Source organism: Peromyscus californicus, unplaced genomic scaffold, assembly GCF_007827085.1.
Source record: "Peromyscus californicus insignis strain IS unplaced genomic scaffold, ASM782708v3 Scaffold_11__1_contigs__length_118956290, whole genome shotgun sequence".
NCBI classification, from domain to species: Eukaryota; Metazoa; Chordata; class Mammalia; order Rodentia; family Cricetidae; genus Peromyscus; species Peromyscus californicus.
In genome coordinates, this window is record NW_026294402.1 from 773069 (window position 1) to 797529 (window position 24461).

Genomic DNA, 24461 nt, shown 5'->3' on the forward strand with positions numbered 1-24461 from the left:
GTTTCCTCAGACTGAAAGCTTCTGAGTCCTCACCCCTGAGGGTCTCAGTTGAACTGCTGCTTAGTTCCTGTCTCCTCAGGCCTTATATACCTACTGTTCTCTACCCAGCCATGTCACTTCCTGGGATTAAAGGCATGTGTGCTTTCCAAGCAAAGGCATGAGATCTCAAATGCTGGGATTAAAGGCATGTGCTGCCACTGCCTGACTCTGTTCCTGGTGTGGCCTTGAATTCACAGAGGTCCACACAGATCTCTGCCTCCCAAGTGATAGAATTGAGGGTGTGTGCCACCACTGTCTGGCCTCTATGTCTAATCTAGTGGCTGGCTCTATCTTCTGATGCCCAGATAAGTTTATTAAGGTACACAATATATCACCACAAATCAATTCTTTTCTCATATAATATATCCCAATTACAGTTTTTCTACCTCTACTTCCTCCCCCTCCACTACAGATTTATTCCCTTTCTTTATTAGAAAAGAACTGGTTGCTGTGAGATAACAATTAAACATGAAAAAATAAAATATAATAAGATGAAGGAAAAACTACCATATTGAAGTTGGAAAATCCAACAGAAGAGTCTCAGTAGCAGGCACAATATACACTAATTTTTAAACTATGACAGGATAAACTATGCATTTCTTCCTTTTTTGCCCTTACTATCCTCCAATAGGAAAATACATGACATTACCAATACTTTTGCCACAAAATGCATATTAGGAATGTATGAAACAACCCAGAAATATTTTACAAGATAATAATTTCAAACATGGCCTCCAGTCCTCTGAAAACCCACTTGTGTGGAACTGAGAATGATTTCTCATCACATAATTTTCTGGCTTATATAATTTGGGTTCATCAATATACTGTGAAATATTTGAAAAAGAAAATGTTATTTGGTTTCTTTATCTTTATCACTCAGAACAATATTAGTAAATAAAAACATTCAATATCTCCTCTGGTGAGAGAACACGGAGTGAAAGGGTAAAATACTGGACTTTATAAAGTGAGCATTGAGAACTCATTTCTTTAAACTCATAACATCAAGCCAGAGTTCAGTTTATTCCCTTCCCCAAGGTTGTGGTAAATGGTGAATAGTTTTACCCTGTATTTATTCTTGGTATCTAGCTTCATAAGATAGCCTATGGCTTTTTATAAACAATAATGGAGAGTAAATGTGTGGAGCATATTCTCTGTGGAAATGGATGATGACATGGAATGACAGAGGCAATCTCAGGGTTGATCAGCTCTTGGTCGTTTTTTCATCTTAGGTGCTTACAGGCAGGTATCTTTCTATCCAGCTGTTCTGAAGTGTATTGATCTAACCTAAACAACTCATGGAAGTCATGTCCTGTGGCTATACTCTGCCAGTTTTTAGTAGCACCCCAAACTGAGATATCATAACCCTGGCTCTGGTTTGTTTTGTTTTTTATTTGTTTGTTTGTTTGTTTTCATTAAATGTCAATTCCCTGACTTTTGTGAAAAGTCAAAAAAGGAAAAGATGGCATTGTTTTACTTTTCCCTTTACTATACCTTCTTAACTGACTTTAGTGCTATTCTAATTTGATATCTATGGGGTATGTTTTGTTTTATGGATATGCTTCTCTCTGCTAATGATGGCTTAATGACAGATCACTGGTTTAAATTCTTTTTTTCTAAGCTTACAAAATTGCCCACTACTTTTAATTTAGTCATTGTGATGACTGCTACTTTTCCCAAGTACTGTAACTGGTTGAAAAATTATGCATGTAAAGCCAAATAATTGTTATGGTTCATCTTAAGCTCCCAGATTTAGTTTTTGAAGGGAGTGCTATTTTAATGACAGTTAAGTACAGATATTTTGACATGTGAATTTATCCTGATTCTATTATTATTAAGCTGAAGGTTTTGAGTTGGGAATATTTCCATCTTGAATAAAAATCTTTTCCTATTTCATTTTTTCATTGACCTCATTTTGTATTCTGTCACCATCTTTATAATAAGATACAAAACAATTATTTCTATTATGAACAATGACATTTATACTGACTTTAAATCAGTTGAAAATTTGCTAGTGTGAAAACAACAATCCATACAAAACAAAAGAAAACATTTCTGTTCCTCTTAGTCATTAGGTAATATATTAATTTTTTGACCTGCTTATGAGGAAAACTGATCAAAATTCCATGTCTATTTCATAGGTGATGGAAATCAAAGGACAAATGATTCATGTTCCAGAATCAAATGCCATTTTGTTTCTGGGCTCTCCATGTGTGGACAAGTTGGATGAACTTATGGGCCGAGGACTACATCTCTCAGACATCCCTATTCATGATGCTACCCGAGATGTCATTTTAGTTGGAGAGCAAGCAAAGGCCCAGGATGGCTTGAAGAAGAGGATGGATAAATTAAAGGCCACCTTAGAAAGAACTCACCAGGCCCTTGAAGAAGAGAAGAAGAAGACAGTGGATCTACTGTATTCCATTTTCCCTGGTGATGTAGCCCAACAGTTGTGGCAAGGACAGCAAGTGCAAGCCAGAAAGTTTGATGATGTCACCATGCTCTTCTCAGACATTGTGGGCTTCACAGCCATATGTGCCCAGTGTACTCCCATGCAGGTTATCAGCATGCTCAATGAACTCTACACCAGATTTGACCACCAATGTGGATTTTTGGATATTTACAAGGTAATAAAGATGAGCTACTTCTATATAAGTACTATTGAATAACAAACAACTCACAAGAACACATACTAACTTAAACTCGATAATGAATTATATATATTATACATGTTATACATATATATACACACAAAGAGAAATTTTGTATACAATACACATTTTCTAGACTTAGCAAAATTTCATTATTTCATGTTACAATATTGGCTTCAACAACTCTGATATTGCTCTTTAAGAAAAACAGTTCTGCACAGCTGCTCCTCTATATTCAGTATTATTAAATAATTAAACATGTGATATGAGGCAAATTTGAACCACATAATAATTTTTTGCTTAAAATGTGAGACTCCAGTATAGATTAAGAATTTTTTATTTTGATGGATTAAAGGAAATAGCAAGTGATGTTAAATATGGACTGTATTATTTAACTTTGGGTAATCAGCATTTTCACAGTGTCAATGAAGTGAGAGCCTTTAATTCTAAAAGAATATATGTAAGTATTCTCATTCTTCCCCACATGGTCAATAGCTCTCAATTAGAAGCTCCTTAATGTTTTCAACTTTGAAATGGAAAGACTTCGTGAATGAGTAACAACTACCATTTATGATTTAGTTTTGGCCAACTCTGTGTGAATTCTTATTAAAACTGTAGCCATACTTCCAGAGGTTCAACCTCTACTTACCTAATAAATAAACAGTTTGCATGGATTTCTTACACAGATTATGTAATGTCAGAGTGCAGGGATTTTTTTATGTGAAGGGCAGCAAGGACATTTAATTTAAGCAAATGGTGAATGGCAGGGTTTTAATATACTTGTCTAAGCAGCATATAAACAGATTTGGAAAGAATTTACGTGTTTCATTTTTGTCTTGGATTATGACTCAAGAGGTATTCTCATTAAGATGTGTCTCCTTGGAAAAATGAGACTACATAGAACATTAAATAGAACACACAGCAGATGCTCACTTACCCTGCGAGTGGTAAGCATTCTGTGTGGAGGAAGGATGTGAAATATGCCTTGTTATATAAAATAAGAGTTTTTACAAATTGCCTTTAACCTCTTTGTAATTTATATTGCATAATTTGTTACAAAAGTAGCTCCATGTCTGGTTCTAAGCTAGAGCAACACCCCAATCCTAACACTCTTTGGTCCTGATATTTCTCAAAAGAGAAGAAATCAGCCCAAATTTGCCTGTACTTTCTTCCTTCATACTTCATCCTTCATATTATTGCAACCATTAATCTTGTTTTTTTTTTAAATCACTGGCTTTCAGTATTTGTCTCCTCCAGCTTGCATTTTTTAACTCTAAGTTTATATAATTAAGTGAAAAAAATAGATAAATAGATTCATTTTAGAAAATACATGGAAATTCATAGTTTAAATAAAATATACAGGAGGCTTTGAAGAGAAATAGGAGAAATGTGGTGCTTTCTGAGGATAACAAAACAGTTTTGAAGCTTAAAAATATAATCAGCTTTCATAGACATCTGATATTCCTTCCCCTAAGATAAGCTACAACACCTCAAAGGAAAAATAAGTCTGTGAAAATATCATGCATGATCTTCAAATTTTCCCATATGTTATTAAACCAAGAAAACATTCCTATAGGCATAAATAACTACCTGTAAGCTTTAACTTGCAAATTGATCTTCTCATTTCAATACTTAACTGTACTTTCCACCTCTCATGTTTATGTGTATGTATGCAGGAAATACATGGATTACTGAGAAAAGGACTATTTGTTAATGGGTTATATAGGGGAACAGCTCACTGATACAGGGCAAGACAAATTCAGTTGCAGAGTCCCTAGAAGACTGAGAACTGGTCCCACACTGCTTTACACCACCTGACTCGGTCTTCACCATCCAAGAGCATGAGACAGAAGGGGCCCAGCATACATTCTCCCCAGATCTTAAACTAGCCAAGAGGCCATGCCCTCGGGGCTGATACCCCAAGGCCATAGGTGGAATGAATAACCAAAACATCTCCCCTTTTTGTCTAAATAAGAAAGTTCTAAACCTAATACAAAACTATATATAATAAGAACAATTATCAAGTATTGTCCAGGAGAAATAAAAGGTAATACATAAACACAAAAATGGAACTACAAAAAATAAGAACAGCATCAATCAAGAAACAAACTAAATGTCCAGATCATAGTTAAATGGCAAATTACAGAGATTACTCCAAAAGCTGTCCTAACCTGAAGAATCTAAATCTAGTACCTGATATGCTCTTAGCCAAGATATGAGAGGAATGTAACTGCGATCATCAAGTCTTTAACCCCATCAAAGACCTGAGAAGGGAAATAGTATACCTGAGTAAACAGGAAGTGCAAGCAAGCAACTTCGGAAAAATTACAAGAAATGACAGACAGCTGGCTGCCTGGACAGCCCAAGGCCATAAGTGGAATGAATACCCACTACATGTATATGTGTGCTTTTAATTAAACAGATATGTTTCAAACCACAAATTTTCTTAAAGTAAACTTGCTTTTCAAATTTAAGTAATGAAATATGAGTGCATACAATTCCAGGGCTATTTGTTTTTAACATATTCAATGCTAAGGTTATATGGATCTGCAATAGGTAGATGGGACAGCTTTGGGTGTTTATTTGGGTTAAAATGAGGTGTGTTTTGGCAATCGAGGTGCAATATGTGCTGAAGTCACAGTGATGATGAGGATGGAGAAAGGGAAAGATGGGACTGAGATGGCCAAGCAGAAAAGAGCATGTTTATCAAGCATGAGGATCTGACTTAAGGTCCACAGAACCCACACAATAGCCAGGCATGGTGGTATGCATCTGTAACCCTGGTGCTCAGAGAGCAGAGACAGGTGGGCCCTGATGGGTGTCTTCACTGGCTAGCTAGGCCAGCTGAAACAGGAAGTTCTTAGGATCACTGAGAGATTCTTTCTCAAAATAATAAGAGAGGGGATGAGGAAGAAAGATACTTGGAAGTTAACCTCTGGCACACACAAATACATGTGCATGTAAGTGAGTGCACACACACACACACACACGCACACACGCACACACACACACACACACACACACACACACACACACACACACTGTTTCTAAAGAGAGTGAAAAAAAGGATAAACAGAAGTATATTATGAGAAATAAATTAGAAAGAATGTAAATGGGCAATTCTTTAGCTGACCTGTACCTGTTTACTTTCTATCATGAAATCATTCAAGTTTATTCTTAAGCATATTTATATTATGCTGTTGTATACCCTAGACTAATTACTAATATGTGCTATGAATTGTTGGATACTTATTTTTTTTTCCTTTTTTTAATTAATTTTTTTATTTTTATTTTGAATACAATTCAGTTCTACATATCAGCCACAGATTCCCTTGTTCTCCCCCCTCCCGCTCCCCTCACCTTCTCCCCAGCCCACCCCCCATTCCCACCTCCTCCAGGGCAAAGCCTTCCCCACGGACTGAGATCAACCTGGTAGACTCAGTCCAGGTAGGTCCAGTCCCCTCCTCCCAGGCCGAGCCAAGCAATCCTGCATAGGCCCCAGGTTTCAAACAGCCAACTCATACAATGAGCACAGGACCCAGTCCCACTGCCTGGATGCCTCCCAAACAGATCAAGCCAATCAACTGTCTCACCTATTCAGAGGGCCTGATCCAGTTGGTGACCCCTCAGTCATTGGTTCATAGTTCATGTGTTTCCATTCGTTTGGCTATTTGTCCCTGTGCTTTATCCAACCTTGGTCTCAACAATTCTCACTCATATAAACCCTCCTCATTCTCGCTAACTGGACTCCCAGAGCTCCACCCTGGGCCTAGCCATGGATCTCTGCATCCAGATCCCTCAGTCTTTGGATGGGGTTTCTAGCACGACAATTAGGGTGTTTGGCCATCCCATCACCAGAGTAGGTCAGTTCGGGCTGTCTCTTGACCATTGCCAGCAGTCTGTTGTGGGGGTATCTTTGTGGATTTCTGTGGGCCTCTCTAGCACTTTGCTTCTTCCTATTCTCATGTGGCCTTCATTTACCATGGATACTTATAACATAAATCCCAAAAGTCATTTTTTAAGCAACCCCATTGATATACAAAATATAAAACTTTAGATTTAAAGTATTATAGGTTTTGAATAGAATGTCCCAGAGAAAAAATGTCCAAGCCACATTTATATTATAAAGCAGATAAAGTGGAATGAAAATAGAAAACAAACTTGAGGGAGTATCTCAAGAACACATTCAAAGTTGGCTGCAACACAGTGAGACCCAAGTCTTTAAACATGTGGCTGCCCATCTCATATTTTAGCATTTCACTGTTATTACAGAGATGTGGTGATGAATTATTATTGGAGTGGAAGAATTCAGCAAATCTAGGCCATGATAAGAAGGTTCTGCTAAAATAATTCAGTGTTCTCTAAAGTGGGAGGTGTGGAAAGAAGCTGTGGATTTTACTGAGCACATTTCAAGCCATGAAAAAATTAAATGCTTTGTAGGGCTTGGCTGCCAAGATGTTACAGGTGTGTGGATACTAAGGAAGACCCGGGTATTTTGGAGGAAATTCATGTTATAATTTTGATCCTTTTGTAATTAGAAGGATATATATATATATATATATATATATATATATATATATATCATCAATAATGTACTATGTCATACATTGTTAATTTGATAGCACATAGAAAGCAAGCAATGAAGAACCAGTAATTCTAACTTATGAAATTAATGTCTGTTGACAATAGAGGAAACCATAGGAATAATGGTAGAGGCTTTAGAGAGTAACAATGCAATGTAGCTTTTACTTCTCCACTTCAACTTTGGCAACAAATTTGGTGTGAGATAAGAAAGAAGCAGAGAGAAAGCTGGATTCTCCCACTCATCCAGATTTCTATCCTTAATAGGTTCCTTAACTCTGTTTTTCTCTAGTATCATACCCTGTAACAGTATCTGGTACAGAAAAATAAATATAATGTCAGCTGACATTTCTTTTTTTAGACAAGTACACCTAGGTATATGATGGGGGAGCTACATGTTATATTTGAAAATCTATGGGTATTCCTTTGTATACCCAGTGTTTATTAGAACTGAAAAAAAATGTAAATGATGTCACTTGGTCCCTTATAACAAGGAGTTGTCACACTGTCCCTATGGCATCAAAACAAAACCAAACTTGTGACAAGTTAGATAATTCAGGCATTTCAGGAAATAAATCAGAACTTGAATCATGTTGATTCTCTCTCTCTCTCTCTCTCTCTCTCTCTCTCTCTCTCTTTCTCTAAGGTTTTGAAATTTTATTTCAATGTAACCAGAACCAACAAAATTCCAACTGCTATGTATGCCTAAGTCAAAGCTAGAAAGATGCTGGGAGGAGGCAGTGGTGGCATTTAGGAACAAGCAGGCCTAGAAGCCTTGAGCATATATCTGAGTGTTTGTGACCAGGGTCATCCCTACATCTGTCTTCAGGAATCATGGACCGAGGATACAGACGTTTTGCCTTTCCCTACTGTAGAATAAAAGGTTGAGCACTGGCTCTGGGAAAGAGTGGAGTTTGCTTTATATGACAGTCCCTGAGTCAGAGAGCTTGTAGCTTCCTGTGGACCTCCAAAGAGTGGTTTGATTTTAATTTTGTTTTCATTTTTTTTGAGAATTTATTCCTTGTATCATTCACTTTAAAAACCTATAAACAAATTAAGAAGGAACAAAAGTCCAGGCACACCCTTAAGGTCCATAAAATCTGGAGGCTGGGTGTAAGAGGATGGGTTATAGGACTTGGAAGGCAAGCAGCATGTCATGGAATGAAGCATCAGCACACATTGGCCCCGATAGAGACACAAGATGTCTCCACAGAGGTAAAGAGAACACAAATTGTATTATTTCCTTGAAGGATGTAGCAATGTTTCCTGAGCTCTTACCTGCTAAATCAGATCCCAGATTAGGAATTGAACCAACAAAGAAAATAAAGTTAATTAGTGCTATCCATTGTTTAAGATATTTGTGGATACTCTTAGAATTAATATAATATGAAAATTGCCAGATATCTTGACTTCTTTGGGAAATTCTTAGGCCATTGAAAATTCTGTTTTGACTACATAAGCTCTCAATCTCCATGAATACAATATGAGTCACAGAATCTGTTATGTTCATGAACAATTTATTTATAATGCATGTTGTTCTACTTTAGTTTACAAACTGTAGATAAATATTTTTCTATTTTTCAAAGCATAAATTAGTGCTTGAATTTTCGGTAAAATGAACTCTTGAAATTGAACAACATTAACGATTTGTTTTTAATATACTGTTTAAGTGTATCTTTTGAGAATTTCACATATGTAAGCTGAGGTTGTGGAAATACTCTCTGTCTGGCTTTATATGAGTTCTGGACACCTGTCTTAGTTTCTATTGCTGTGAAGAGACTCCATGACCACAGCAACTCTTATAGAGGTAAATATTTAACTGGAACTGACTTACAGTTTCAGAGATCTAGTTCATTATCATCATGGTTGCACATGGTGGCATGAAGGCAGACATGGTACTGTAGAAGAAACTTCTTGATCTGCAGGCAACAGAAATTGAACTGTCCCCCACACTGGGTATAGCTTGATCATAGGAGGCCTCAAATATGAGACTCATCCACAGTGACATACTTGCTCCAATAAGGTCACACCTACTCGAAGAAGGCCACACCTCCTAATAGTGCCACCACTGTTGGGGCCATTGTCTTTCAAAACACCACAGCATCTAAACTTGGGTCCTTATACTTGCATGGCCAATGCTTTACTCAATGAGAAATCCTCCCAGGACAACTGCAGAGTCTTTTTTTTTTGTTTTTGTTTTTGTTTTTCGAGACAGGGTTTCTCTGTGTAGCTTTGCGCCTTTCCTGGAACTCACTTGGTAGCCCAGGCTGGCCTCAAACTCACAGAGATCCTCCTGGCTCTGCCTCCTAAGTGCTGGGATTAAAGGCATGTGCCACCACCGCCCGGCTAACTGCAGAGTCTTAATATTTTCTTAACTCTGTGAGATGATGTCTATATATCCCATCATTTTTTCTATTGCTACAACAGAATATCTTATCCTGTATTTTTTTGTGGTTGTTGTTGATTTTTAAGAAGATAAATACATTCTCTATAAGCTCTGTAGGCAAGGAAACCTAATATTATTAAGATACCAGCATTTGTTGTGAGCTTCATGCTGCATCTTCACACTACAAAGACAAAAAGGAAAGATAGCCAACCCACACCCACAAGTACGATTCAGGGTGCTAATAATCAGTTCATAGGAGTGGAGTCCTCTTGAGCCACATACTTTCTAGTAGGCTCTGCCTCCTCATATTGTTGAAGTGAGCATTAAGATTTTCTTTTTCCAAAGCATGAATTGTGAGAGACGCACTTACATTAATAAATAAACACAGAATTCAGAAGTAAATACAGATAAATGTCCATAATAGAATATTTTACACAGAAAGTGTAAACTTTCTATGTACACTTTAAAAATTACATTTGTGTATTTGTTTGCTTGCTTGCCTATTTGTTTATTATGCATGAGTTCCATGGTGCACATTGGAGATCAGAGTATAAATTGCAGAATTGTTTTTTTTTTTTCTGCTTACCATGTAGGTCCCAAGGCTGTCAGTCTTGGTAACAAACACTACCTACTGAACCATTTTGCCAACTCATACTTTTGAGTTTGTTTGTTCATATCCTAGAGAAGATGAGAGCTGGGAAAACATGTTGTTGACAATCACCCATGCTCCATTGTGAGAACCCAAATTTGTATGTTGGATAAGTATCTATATAAGAAACTTAAAGTCTTCTATTTTTTACCTCCATTGTAAGAAATTAAAGTAGGCCTTTCTCATGCAAAGTTCTAAGTCTTAAGAACTTTTGTCTCTGAGATTTTGTTTTGTCTGACACTTAGTGTCGAGCTGCTAAAGCTGCATGTTCACTGGGCCTCACCTGGCCTTTAGAGAATAAAGCAGAACTGTAAGGATGTATCACTTCATTTGAATCAGATTTTACATCAGGAATAAAATGCTTCTAAAAAATGGAGAGCTTCTCAAATACTAGTTATTTCTGGAATTTTATAAATATGTATGTATTGTTTCATTTTAATGAACGAATTTTTAATTTAATGAATGAATTTAAATGAAATGACAGTCATACTAAGCAAGAATAACTGGCTCACAATCTCCCAGGAGTCACATATTTTATGCTTTTGTTGTCAGTAGAAACTTTTGAAATTGAACACTATTAAAGACTTACACTCACTTTTCCAATAATCTCAGTCTGCACTGTTATCTACGTTTGCCACTGTTTGATTGATCAGGGAGCAGGAGCAATTTAGAAGACTTTTTGGAGTTACAGAAATATATTGAATTTGGTATATTTTTTAACTATTTCTGACTTCTTTTTTTCAGATTTCCAAGGGTTTATTGAATTCATTGTTTCTTTTTTAATTTTATTTTATAATTTAACTTAATTTTACATATCGGCCACGGATTCCCTTGTTCACCCCCCTCGTGCCCCCTCCCCCTGCCTTCCCTTCAGCCCATCCCCCTTTCCCATCTTCTCCAGGGCAAAGACTCCCCTGAGGATTGAGTTCAACCTGATAGATTCAGTCCAGGCAGGTCCAGCCCCCTCCTCCCAGGCTGAGCCAAGTGTCCCTGTATAAGCCCCAGGTTTCAAACAGGCAACTCATGCACTGAGTACAGGACCCGGTCCCACTGCCTGGATGCCCCCAAAACAGATCAAGCTAATCAACTGTCTCACTTATCCAGAGGGCCTAATCCAGTTAGGGGCTCCTCAGCTATTGGTTCATAGTTCATATGTTTCCATTCGTTTGGCTATTTGTCCCTGTGCTTTATACAACCTTGGTCTCAACAGTTCTCACTCATACAAACCCTCCTCTTTCTCACCAATTGGACTCCTGGAGCTAGACCTGGGGCCTGGCCATGGATCTCTGCATCCGGTTCCCTCAGTCATTGGATGGGGTTTCTAGCACGACAATTAGGGTATTTGGCCATCCTATCACCAGAGTAGGTCAGTTCGGGCTGTCTCTCGACCATTGCCAGTAGTCTATTGTGGGGGTATCTTTGTGGCTTTCTGTGAGCCTCTCTAGCACTTTGCTTCTTCCTATTCTCATGTGGTCTTCATTTATCATGGTCATTTATTCCTTGTTCTCTCTTTCTGTTCTTGATCCAGCTGGAATCTCCTGCTCCCCTAAGATCTCTTTCCCTCAAATCTTGCCCTTCATTACCCCCACTCACGTCCAGGTTGTTCAAGTAGATCTCATTCATTTCTCTGTCATTGGGCAATCCCTGTGTCTTTCTTGGGGTCCTGTTTTCTAGGTAGCCTCGCTGGAGTTGTGAGTAGCAGTCTAGTCATCCTTTGTTTTACATCTAGTATCCTCATATGAGTGAGTATATACCATGTTTGTCTTTCTGAGTCTGGGTTACCTCACTCACGATGATTTTTTCTAGATCCATCCATTTGCCTGCAAACTTCATGATGTCATTGTTTTTCTCTGCTGAGTAGTATTCCATTGTGTATATGTACCACATTTTGTTTATCCATTCTTCAGTTGAAGGGCATCTAGGTTGTTTCCAGGTTCTGGCTATTACAAATAATGCTGATATGAACATAGTTGAGCAAGTGTTCTTGTGGTATAATTGAGAATTCCTTGGGTATATGCCCAAGATTCATATAGCTGGGTCTTGGGGGAGATTGATTCCCAATTTTCTAAGAAAGCGCCATATTGATTTCCAACATGGTTGTAGAAGCTTGCATTCCCACCAGCAGTGGAAGAGAGTTCCCCTAACTCCACATCCTCTCCAGCATAAGGTGTCTTCAGTGTTTTTGATCTTAGCCATTCTGACAGGCGTAAGGTGGTATCTGAGAGTTGTTTTGATTTGCATTTCCCTGATGATTAGGGATGTTGAGCAATTTCTTAAATGTCTTTCAGCCATTTGAGTTTCCTCTGTTGAGAATTCTCTGTTTAGTTCCATAGCCCATTTCTTAATTGGACTGTTGGGCATTTTGATGTCTAATTTCTTGAGTTCTTTATGTATTCTGGATATCAGTCCTCTGTCAGATGTGGGGTTGGTTAAGATCTTTTCCCATTCTGTAGGCTGTCGCTTTGCCTTGTTGACTGTATCCTTTGCTCTACAAAAGCTTCTCAGTTTCAACAGGTCCCATTGATTGATTGTTTCTCTCAGTGTCTGTGCTACTGGTGTTCTATTTAGGAAGTGATCTCCTATGCCAATGCGTTCAAGACTACTTCCTATTTTCTCTTCTAGCAGGTTCAGAGTAGCTGAGTTTATGTTGAGGTCCTTGATCCACTTGGACTTAAGTTTTGTGCATGGTGACAGATATGGATCTATTTGCAGCTTTCTACATGTTGATATCCAGTTATGCCAGCACCAATTGTTGAAGATGCTTTCTTTTTTCCATTGTACAGTTTTGGCTTCTTTGTCAAAAAATTATATGTTCATAGGTGTGCGGATTAATGTCAGGGTCTTCAATTCGATTCCATTGGTCCACATGTCGGTTTTATGCCCTTACCAAGCTGTTTTTATTACTGTAGCTAGGTTGTTTCCATGTTCTGGCTATTACAAACAATGCTGATATGAACATAGCTGAACAAGTGCTCTTATGGTGTGGTTGAGCATTCCTTGGGTATATGCCCAAGAGTGGTATAGCTGGATCTTGGGGGAGATGGATTCTCAATTATCTAAGAAAGCGCATATTGATTTCCAAAGTGGTTGTACAAGCTTGCATTCCCACCAGCAGTGGAGGAGAGTTCCCCTAGCTCCACATCCTCTCCAGCATAAGGTGTCTTCAGTGTTTTTGATCTTAGCCATTCTGACACGCATAAGGTGGTATCTGAGAGTTGTTTTGATTTGCATTTCCCTGATGATTAGGGATGTTGAGCAATTCCTTAAATGTCTTTCGGCCATTTGAGTTTCCTCTGTTGAGAATTCTCTGTTTAGTTCTATAGCCCATTTCTTAATTGGACTGTTGGGCATTTTGATGTCTAATTTCTTGAGTTCCTTATATATTCTGGATATCAGTCCTCTGTCAGATGTGGGGTTGGTGAAGATATTTTCCCATTCTGTAGGCTGTCGCTTTGCCTTGTTGACTGTATCCTTTGCTCTACAAAAGCTTCTCAGTTTCAAGAGGTCCCATTGATTGATTGTTTCTCTCAGTGTCTGTGCTACTGGTGTTCTATTTAGGAAGTGATCTCCTATGCCAATGCGTTCAAGACTACTTCCTACTTTCTCTTCTAGCATGTTCAGAGTAGCTGGAGTTATGTTGAGGTCCTTGATCCACTTGGACTTAAGTTTTGTGCACAGTGATAGATATGGATCTATTTGCAACCTTCTACATGTTGATATCCAGTTTTGCCAGCACCATTTGTTGAAGATGCTTTCTTTTTTCCATTGTGCACTTTTGGCTTCTTTGTCAAAATTATATGTTCATAGGTGTGCGGATTAATGTCAGGGTCTTCAATTCGATTCCATTGGTCCACATGTCGGTTTTTATGCCAGTACTAAGCTGTTTTAATTACTGTAGCTCTATAGTAGAGCTTGAGGTCAGGGATCATGATACCTCCAGAGGTTGTTTTATTGTACAGGATTCTTTTGGCTATCCTGGGTTTTTTGTTTTTCCATATGAAGTTGAATATTATTCTTTCCAGGTCTGTGAAGAATTGTGTTGGTATTTTGATGGGGATTGCATTGAATCTGTAGATTGCTTTTGGTAAGATTGCCATTTTTACTATGTTAGTCCTGCCTATCCATGAGCATGGGAGATCTTTCCATTTTCTGACATCTTCTTCAATTTCTTTTTTCAGGGACTTAAAGTTCTTGTCATATAGGTCCTTCACTTGCTTGGTTAGTGTTACCCCAAGATATTTTATATCATTTGTGGCTATTGTAAATGGTGATGTATCTCTAATATCCTTCTCAGCCTGTTTGTTAATTGTATATAGGAGGGCTACTGATTTTTTGGAGTTGATCTTGTATCCTGCTATGTTGCTGAAGGTGTTTATAAGCTGTATTTTTTCCTTGGTTGAATCTTTGGGGTCACTCAAGTATACTATCATGTCATCTGCAAATAGGGAAAGCTTGACTTCTTCCTTTCCAATTTGTATCCCCTTAATCCCCTTATGTTGTCTTATTTCTCTGACTAGAACTTGAAGTACTATATTGAATAAGTATGGGGAGAGCGGACAGCCTTGCCTCGTTCCTGATTTTAGTGGAATCGCTTTGAGTTTCTTTCCATTTAATTTGATGTTGGCTGTTGGCTTGCTGTAAATTGCCTTTATTATGTTTAGGTATGTTCCCTCTATAGTCCTGATCTCTCTAAGACCTTTATCATGAAGGGGTGTTGGATTTTGTCAAATGCCTTTTCTGCAACTAGTGAGATGATCATGTGGTTTTTTTCTTTGAGTTTGTTTATATAGTATATTACATTGACGGACTTTCGTATGCTGAACCACCCTTGCATCTCTGCGATGAAGCCTACTTGATCATGGTGGATAATTGCTTTGATATGTTCTTGAAGTCTGTTTGCCAGTATTTTATTGAGTATTTTTGCATCAATGTTCATGAGGGAGATCGGTCTGTAGTTCTCTTTCTTTGTTGTATCCTTGTTTGGTTTAGGAATCAGGGTAATTGTAGCCTCATAGAAGGAGTTTGGTAATGTTCCTTCTGTTTCTGTTGTGTGGAACAATTTAAAGAGTATTGGTTTTAACTCTTCTTTGAAGATCTGGTTTCTGCACTGAAACCATCTGGTCTGGGCTTTTTTTGGTTGGGAGACTTTTAATGACTGTTTCTATTTCCTTAGAGGTTATTGGACTATTTAAATAGTTTATCTGGTCTTGATTTAACTTAAGTATGTGGTACCTATCCAGAAAATTATCCATTTGTTTTAGATTTTCCAATTTTGTAGAGTAGAGGTTTTTGAAGTATGACTTATGATTCTCTGGATTTCCTCAATGTCTGTTGTTATGTCCTCCTTTTCATTTCTGATTTTGTTAATTTGGATGCTCTCTCTCTGTCTTTTGGTCTAACTTCTTTTAATAAGAAAGCCAAATGCCTATAGATGTTAACAAATTTATGGAAACTAGCACACATTTGAGCATGGTTTCATGAGAAGGAAAGAGCTCATTTACATATGTTAGAGGTGAAGTGGAATTCACAAATAAACATTCTGTTTTGATATCTGTCTTGTTGGTGAATTGGTTTTTCAGTTTCCAAGTTCCACGGTGCAGTGCTCCAAAAATTAATATTATGCTTTTAGAAAGCACATGGACTGTTGATAAAGAAGACCATAAAGATTTAGTAGACATTAACAAGATAGAGGAATGGTGAAAAGAGGGGATTCTAAGCAGTCAACTCAGATTCTGAATTAGAAAAAAAAATATATCACAGGAGTAATGGAACCAAGTAGGGTGAGATGTAGATACAGAAGTAGGTATGTGCTACAGTGTATGGAAATCTTAGGCATTGTGGCTGGAGAATTTTCTCTCCAGGTCCCGCCAAACCCCAGCTGTCCGACAACCCACTTACAAAATAAACACAGAGATGCTTATATTATTTATACTGTTTGGCCTAATGGCTCAGGCTTCTAGCTATCTAATTCTTACATCTTAAATTAATCCATTTCCATAAATCTATACCTTGCCATGTGACTCGTGGCTTATCGGCATCTTCACATGCCGCTTGTCATGGCGGCGGCTGGGCTGGCAGTGTCTCCTCCCATCTTCCTGTTCTCTCAGTTCTCCTCTTTGTTAATCCCGTCTATACTTCCTGCCTGGCCACTGGCCAATCAGTGTTTTATTTATTGACCAATCAGAGCATTTGACATACAGACCATCCCACAGCACTTAAAGGTTTTCATTTCATCATTTGAACAAGGGCAAGGCAATGAAGAATTTTGAAAAGAATGACAAATAGATTTGCTTCATTAGATAGAACTTTAAATGTAGTGTAGGATATGGATCAGAGTGGTCAGTTGATAAGTAGGACATATCAGCCCTATTGATATAACTCAGATGAGAGTCAGTAATAGCACAAGATAGGTAGATGAGTTCTGTACAAGAAATCAATGTCAGAAGCCTGGAGAATGTGCCCAATGTTGTCTATTTAATAATAGAAATATTTCTATGACACCCCTTAGGCAGATAACCTAGTCACTTTGATATGATGTTATTTTGGCATCCTGAATGGCCAGTGCGAATTGACTAGATGAGATTTCTTTTATAGCCGGGCGGTGGTGGTGCATGCCTTTAATCCCAGCACTCGGAAGGCAGAGGCAGGCAGATCTCTGTGAGTTCAAGGCCAGCCTGGTCTACAAAGTGAGTTCCAGGAAAGGCGCAAAGCTACACAAAGAAACCCTGTCTCAAAAAACAAACAAACAAAAAAAAACAAAAAGAAAAAAGAAAAAGAAAAAAAAGATTTCTTTTAGAAGCATGTTCCTATGGCCATTATATGGGCAATCAAAAGCAAAGAAAAGAACAGGAAGTAGCCAGGTGGTGGTGGCGCACGCCTTTAATTCCAGCACTCAGGAGGCAGAGGCAGGTGGATCTCTGTGAGTTCGAGGCTAGCCTGGTCTACAAACCAAGTTCCAGGAAAGGCACAAAGCTACACAGAGCAACCATGTCTCAGAAAAAGAAAAAGAACAGGAAGTAAAGCCAGGCTATAAAACCTCAAGGTCCACCCACACTGATGTCTTTACTCCAGCAAGACACCACCACCCAAACATTTGACAACCTTCTACAAAAATGCCACCAGCTCAGGGCCAAATGTTCAAACCTGGGCCTACTGGGGACATTTCACATTCAAACACTTCATAACACTATCTATATTATCTTATTTCATGACTAAGATGGATATATAGTAGTATATCATAATTCTAACTACTATACTAGGATGTGGGACTCCAAACAGTGAGAGTTGGTATATGTCTGACTCCTTTGCCTGCTTGGGACTCTTTTCCTCCTGTTGGGTTGCCTTGTCCAGCCTCAGTAATAGGACTTTTGCTTGTTTTATTGTATCATAATTTGTCCTGTTTAGATGTCACGTTTTGGAGGTCTGCTCTTTTCTGAAGAGGAAATGCAAAGGGAGTGGATCTGGGGGAGAAAGGAGGTTGGGGAAAGCTGGGAGGAATGAAGAGAGGGGAAACAGTGGTGTGTATTGTATGAGAGAAGAATCTATTTCCAATAAAAAAAAATAACTAGGAAGAAAATAAAAACAAAATCCTCCCCCAAAAGCCCCAAAACAACAACAACAAAAAAGATAACTAAGTCATTGTCCTACCTATAAAAGTGATTTATCAATATAGACAGGATGATAGTAAAGTAACCTACTGCAATTACAAAAACAAAAACTTCCATTAGTATTCTAAAATAAGTAAAACTAATATCTTCATGAAGAACTAGGTATTGATGCAGAAAAGATATAGTGTAAGAGATAGATTTACAAGCACATGACAGATTGGACCCTTGTAAGGGTGGGGGGAAACTCATTGTCTGTGACTATGTTTAATCAGAAGTAATAACTCCATTATACCTATGAATATTAAACTTTGAAAATATTTTATTATCTTCTTAAAACACCTTAATTAATAATAATACTTCTATTTATATTTTTACTTGACAATTTTTCTCTTAAAAATAGCATACTCTTGTTTGTCTGTGTGATTGCAGGTACCACATGCTATGGTGTGTTTGTGGAAGTCAGAAAACAGTATGGGGTTGTAGAACCCAGGGATTGAACTCAGGTCATCAGGTTGCATGCAAGTGTTTTACCCACTGAGTGATCTTATTGGTCCAGTAATAGACATTTGAGATTTCTTTTGTACAAGATGAGTAAGATGACTCCAGACAGAACAATATCTTTAGTACAAACACAGTAGTAGAAGGTACAGAAAGTTAGCAAAGAAAATTGTGCTTAACATTTTGATAGGAATATATAGTATATTAGAATGATAGTGGCCAGTGAGTCTGGAAAATTGGAGTACAGTTGTTGAAAATCTTACAGATCTGTTATTGTACACCAGAAAAAAATGAATTTCCCATATCTAATTTGAGGATTTAAAACAAAATTTCTCTGGATATTTCAGTATATTTATCTTCTCTAACATGACTCAGTGTTTAGTGATCTTTATTATTAGAGATGTAGATCCTAGCATCAATATGTTCCACATGATTGTGATTCTTAGGCTAGATCTAGATGGTAGATATACTTACTGAATGTTTATCAGAAGAAGAGCTCTCTCTTCAATAGGCAGTCATTTGGAATCTGTGGGGAACACTTGGGAATAGTTCCCAGGCCAAATTGCTGTTCTATTTATATCCATGACCTCCTTCAGGATGCTGTATCCACTGAGTACTGTAAAGAAACCCTTGAAGGCAGTATTTGGGTCAGAAACATCAACCAAAATGGGTGTAATTAGATTCATTTTTTTTTTTAAGAAATGAAAGTATGTTTTGGAGGAAGCCCTATCAGTCAACACTTAGTTGAAATTGTTTCCTTTCAAATCCCTAAATCATTATGTGTAATTTATTGGATGTATTTAGTGGAACTCAGCTAATTTCAGATCATTGACTGTGTACTGTATCACAGCACTCTCAGCATTCAGAGTGTGGGTATGCACACACGTGTGTGTGTGTGTGTGTGTGTGTGTGTGTGTGTGTGTGTGTGTGTGTGTGTACACATATGCTTATGGATATGTTTGATCTGGTAGTTGTAATCTGTGATTCTGACAAGTCTAGAAAAGTTCATTTCCCCTTGATGAGACAGGAAGACTGAGAAGGAGAGCCCAGGAATGGCTCTGGATGAGAATATCTTTCTCCTTTAAACAAAGTGAACTGATGAGGAAGTATAAATGCAAGTGCACACAACTCACACACATGCACACACACACAATTTTATTTTGTGTTAGTGACAATAAGTTGTCCACTACAAGTGGATCCAAGAAAGTTACTCATCTCATCCTACCACTCAAAGTATTTCTTAAGCATTAACTTGGATAGGAGGATTTGATTATTAGTCAATGGGAGTCTGGTAGGAGATAAACTCTTCTAAATGATCTTAAACTAGAAGAAGTGGACTCAAAAACCTCAGAAATTTATTTTTTTTTCGCCTTTATCTCTCAAGTAATCTAATCTTTATTTTAAAATGTAACGGTGTATGGAAAAAAGTGAACTCTAAAGCTTGATAAAAAACAAACAGCTATGGTAATATGTTAGACAGCAGTCATATGCTCTATTGACCTTGCTTTAGCTTCTTCTCCCTCATTCAGGGAAGGATAGTTTTTTTCAGACATTTCTAAGTGTTATCCTCTCCCCACCTCCATGCTTCATTGGAAATCTTTATTTTTATGTGGTTGTAAACAGAGATGGAGCTTTTTGGCCTTTCCACCCAATTATACCCAGCAATCACCTCCCAAATTACCACACAGAGACTTATATTAATTATAAATATTTGGCTGATGGCTCAGGCTTATTACTAGTTAGCTCTTATGTATAAATTAACCCATTTTTACTATTCTATGCCTGGCCACATGGCCTGTTGCTTACTGGTTCTCTGGCATCTTGCTCCTTCGGCAGTTGGTTGGCTTCTGCCTTAACTCCACCCTTCTTCCTCTGAGTTCTCAGTTTGATTTAACTGCCTAACCATATCTGCCTTGCCATAGACCAAAACTGCTTTTTTATTAACCAGTGAGAGCAACACACATTTACAGTTTTCAGGAGGTCATTACACAGCATGTGATCCTACTCCGGAACAAGTTGGAGAGAGTGAAAATAATTGAGATGCACAATTCTTTATGGTGTCTGCTGTGCTTAATACTATGTAAAATTTACAAAAGCAATTAGAAAGCATTTCAAAAGACAGCCAACTTTTGAACAATTATTATGTCCTCTCTTTCAGTGCTTGCTTGCTTGCTTCATTTCAGTTTAGCTCACATCAATATCCCCAAGAGCATTTGGAGTTAACATATGGTGTATCCACTTATATATCTCATAAACCTGGGGCAACCAGTTATTTTGAAGAGGAGTCACAAAAGTATCTACACACACACACACACACACACACACACACACACACACATTTCTACTAAATGTTCAGAAAACTGCTTTCAATGAAGGAAGAAGAGAGAAATCAAGCTTTGAAGGAACATCCCACTACACAGGGGTTGGTATTAACCCATATTTTCGGATTAAAATGCTGAATGTGTCTTGAAAAGAAAATAAACCAGAATAAATAAAACACCACATAGATATGTTCTTTCCATGCTGCAAACATCTAGATATTTGAAACTCTTTATGTAATCAACTGTTCTTTTTCTCATGACTCCTACTCACCAAATATTGCTATTTCTCCTGTGCACAGGGTGGTTTGATTTTTCCCATGCCCTTCACACTAAATGTGTCCCTATTGACTTGCTCTAGTGAGTGATTCTTTAGAAGTTGTATCTGTCACATGTGGGGAGCTTTCTGGGCATCTGTAAGGACCCTGGGGAATGGTTGTAGGTGTGGAGGCTTTAGCCTTGCTTCTGGAGAGTAAGACGTGCCAAGGATTTCTGTCCTCCACCTAAGCCTCCAACCAGAATAAATCACTAAACATAGATGAGAAATAACTGTTACTTTATGGTGCTAGACTTTGAGGTCACATTAACTCATGATGATTTAACCAAACCTATGCAATGAACTATGTTTAGAGTTGTTTTGGTCTCTATGTGTGGGGCATTTATAAATAATTGCAGGAGTTTCATATCTTAATATGCACCACACTGACTTGCTATGCTTTTAAAGTTAATTTTTAACTTAAAACTTTATATATATATATATATATATATATATATATATATATATATATACACATACATACACATATATATATACAAGTTTTGCCTGTGTGTATGTTTGCTGTACCTTCAGAAGCAAAATAGGCTGCCAGGACAACCAGAACTGCAGTTACAGCTGGCTGTGAACCACCATGTAGATTTTGGAGATTGAACTCAGGTCCTCTGGATGAGCAGCCAGTGCTCTTAACCACTAAGAAATCTCTCTAATCTTGGTGTGGCGTATTTTTGCCCAGCTCTTAATTTTGTTATTTATGACAATTATCATAACTTTCTAGTAATTGGAAGCCAAGTGTTTTAAAATATTTATATAATATCATGTGTGTATCTTAATATGAACTTCATGAACTCATGTGTATTCTGTTTAAATTTCTTTCTCCATTTTTATTCTATAGTGTGTTCATACAGCCTATCAATTGGTGACATCAACTCACCTCATGCTCTTACATTCTCTCCTAAATAGAAAATGCCTTATATGATTATTCATCTTTATCAAACTCTGTGTGTGTGTGTGTGTGCGCGCGCGCGTGCACGCACGTGCGTTTGTGTGGTTATACGCAGGTGGGCAGGTGCATGTACATGTGTCAACTTTGATACTAATCCTCAGAATGAATCTTGTTAGTTTCACAAAGGGTTTTTCATTGGCCTTGAAATCAAAGATTTTAGATAAGCTAGCTGTCTATGAAGGCGCAAATATCTACGTGACTCCCCGCTCCAGCACGAAGTTTATAAATACACATCATCACACCTGGATTTTATGGGTATTCTTGGGAGTTCTTAGGTTCTCATGCGTTTTGTCAACTGAGCTATTGCCAAACCCTCTCTATGGGTTACAAAGTCTTGTGGTACAAATTAAAAAAATGCATATTTAGAAAAGCCCATTTTTTTCTGTAAAGTGGGTGAAAATAATGATTGTGATGATGACAGAAATTCTAAGAAGTTGTGAACCAGGAACCAGGAAAACGTATGTTCAAACTGGCTGCAGCCATATAATTCATACTAATGTTCAAACTGACTGCAGCCATGTAATTCATATTAATAAATTACTCTCTTTTAATTTTGATTCCTGAAAAAATTACAAGTTAATGTCAAGGTACATAGCAAACAACCTTCCAAAATGTAAAAATATGTAGAAATAAAAAGGATCATGGTTGTGAAGAAAGCTTATTGGATCACAGTACTTGCTGTACAAGGACCTGAGTTTGTATTTTTAGAACCCATTCAAAGCTGGACACAGGAATCTACATCTAACTCCAGTAGGAAGAACTATTGATGACCTCACAACAAAGCTTTGGAAATCTGGGGTATTTAATATTGGATTAATATTTTAAATAATGAAATAGCAATGGCCAATTAATATGTATCACCACAATGGAATTAGATTGGGGCCAGAAAGTACCATAACAGGGACTGGTAACTATTTCATTGTATAGTTGTGGCTTCCTATTTTTCTCAGGTCAAATATAATGAGATTTTACATCAGTTTCTTTCATTTAATGTCAGATAATATATATGTATATATATACATATACATATATATATATATAAAGTGCTTAGCATGATCAATGCTATGGAGAATGATTTTAATAAATTTTAGTATTATAATTATTAAGAATATGTAAAAGCAGACCTGACATCAAATTTCAGGTGAGTGCAATATAGAAGTCTGGGGCAACCAAGAAGGTAGGAAAGATGAAGATAAGAAACAAAATCTTTCCAAAGGACTATTGAAAGGTTGGAGAAGATACAAGGATGCCTCTTGAGAGAGCTATCATTTGGAAACCATTTAGATAAAATCACAACCATTCTATTTTTGGAGGGATAATCATATTCCAGTCATTCCTAATTTCAATGATCATTGACGGTGATAATGAACAATCTGAAGTGAGATGTCAGTATTTGATTGTAGCTGTTTACAAATAGCTATTGTGATTACAACAGTTGTATAATTGCTTAATTTATTGATGTTTACTTGACATGTTTTCAGCACCATTTGTGACTGCAGATAATCATTTCTTGTCTAATTCGTTATATGTTTGCATTTGATTTCTCTGATTACTGCAGGTGGAAACAATAGGGGATGCATACTGTGTTGCAGCAGGGCTGCATAGAAAAAGCTTATGCCATGCCAAGCCCATTGCTCTGATGGCTTTAAAGATGATGGAACTTTCAGAAGAGGTTCTGACCCCTGATGGAAGACCCATTCAGGTAACCTCAACAAGCTGATGTGAAAAACAAATGAACCTTTTGCGGGGGTGGGGAAGGATTCAGAAATTCTGTTATGGATTATACTTGCTGGAGTTCATAAATCTAAACAAGGTAGGGATGACCAGTGCTAACTCACAGGTTCAGAGGGGTCCAAATAGGAAAGGGATGTGGAAGACAAATTATCTTGAACTGAAGAAAAAAATGAAAGGATTTGACCAAGGAGAAGACCCTAATTCAGTAGGTAAGTTACTATATTCAAGTGAGGTTGGTAGGGAAAATCAGAATCTGAGCTCTAACCAAAAAGAGTCCAGCACTCCTCATGAGGCTGTGGGCCTCAGAGTTCTGTGACCTTTTTATGTTGTGGAGATTTATTTATTAGTAGTCATTCATAAATGGCTCTCTGAAATCTTCAATCTGTCTTTGAGAATGACTGAGCTACATTCCTGCCAATTACACTCAAAGAATAATCCCAGAATTGCTATTACCACAGATCCTTATAAAACAAATCCTTCATAATGAGAGAAGTGTCTTAAATTCAAGGGAGAACTTTTATAAAATTTCACTGACCACAGATTTTGAAAAAATGGAGAGAAAAGATGCCTCGCATCTATGTACCTTTCTAGTTCCTGTGTGTTGTTAAATTAACCACCCCAAATAAACATTCCATTTTAAACTATTAAAGTGCTGTTTTAAACACATTATAAATAAATTGCACCTATTTGTACACATCTTTGAAATTATGGGAAATGGAGA

General features: G+C 37.5%; 1 protein-coding gene across 4 annotated transcripts in view; it reads left to right on the plus strand.

Annotated features, from left to right (window-relative positions):
* The window catches only part of Gucy1a2 (guanylate cyclase 1 soluble subunit alpha 2), a 479074-nt gene that overhangs the window by 182844 nt on the left and 271769 nt on the right, over window positions 1-24461 (plus strand). For all 4 annotated transcript variants that reach the window (XR_008221288.1, XR_008221289.1, XM_052751411.1 and 1 more), the window contains exons 5-6: window positions 2178-2663; window positions 23565-23708. Coding sequence is in view for 2 of the 4 variants with exons in the window: in XM_052751411.1 (XP_052607371.1) it covers window positions 2178-2663; window positions 23565-23708 (630 nt within the window). In the remaining 2 variants the exon portion in view is untranslated. The remainder of the gene's footprint in view (window positions 1-2177; window positions 2664-23564; window positions 23709-24461) is intronic.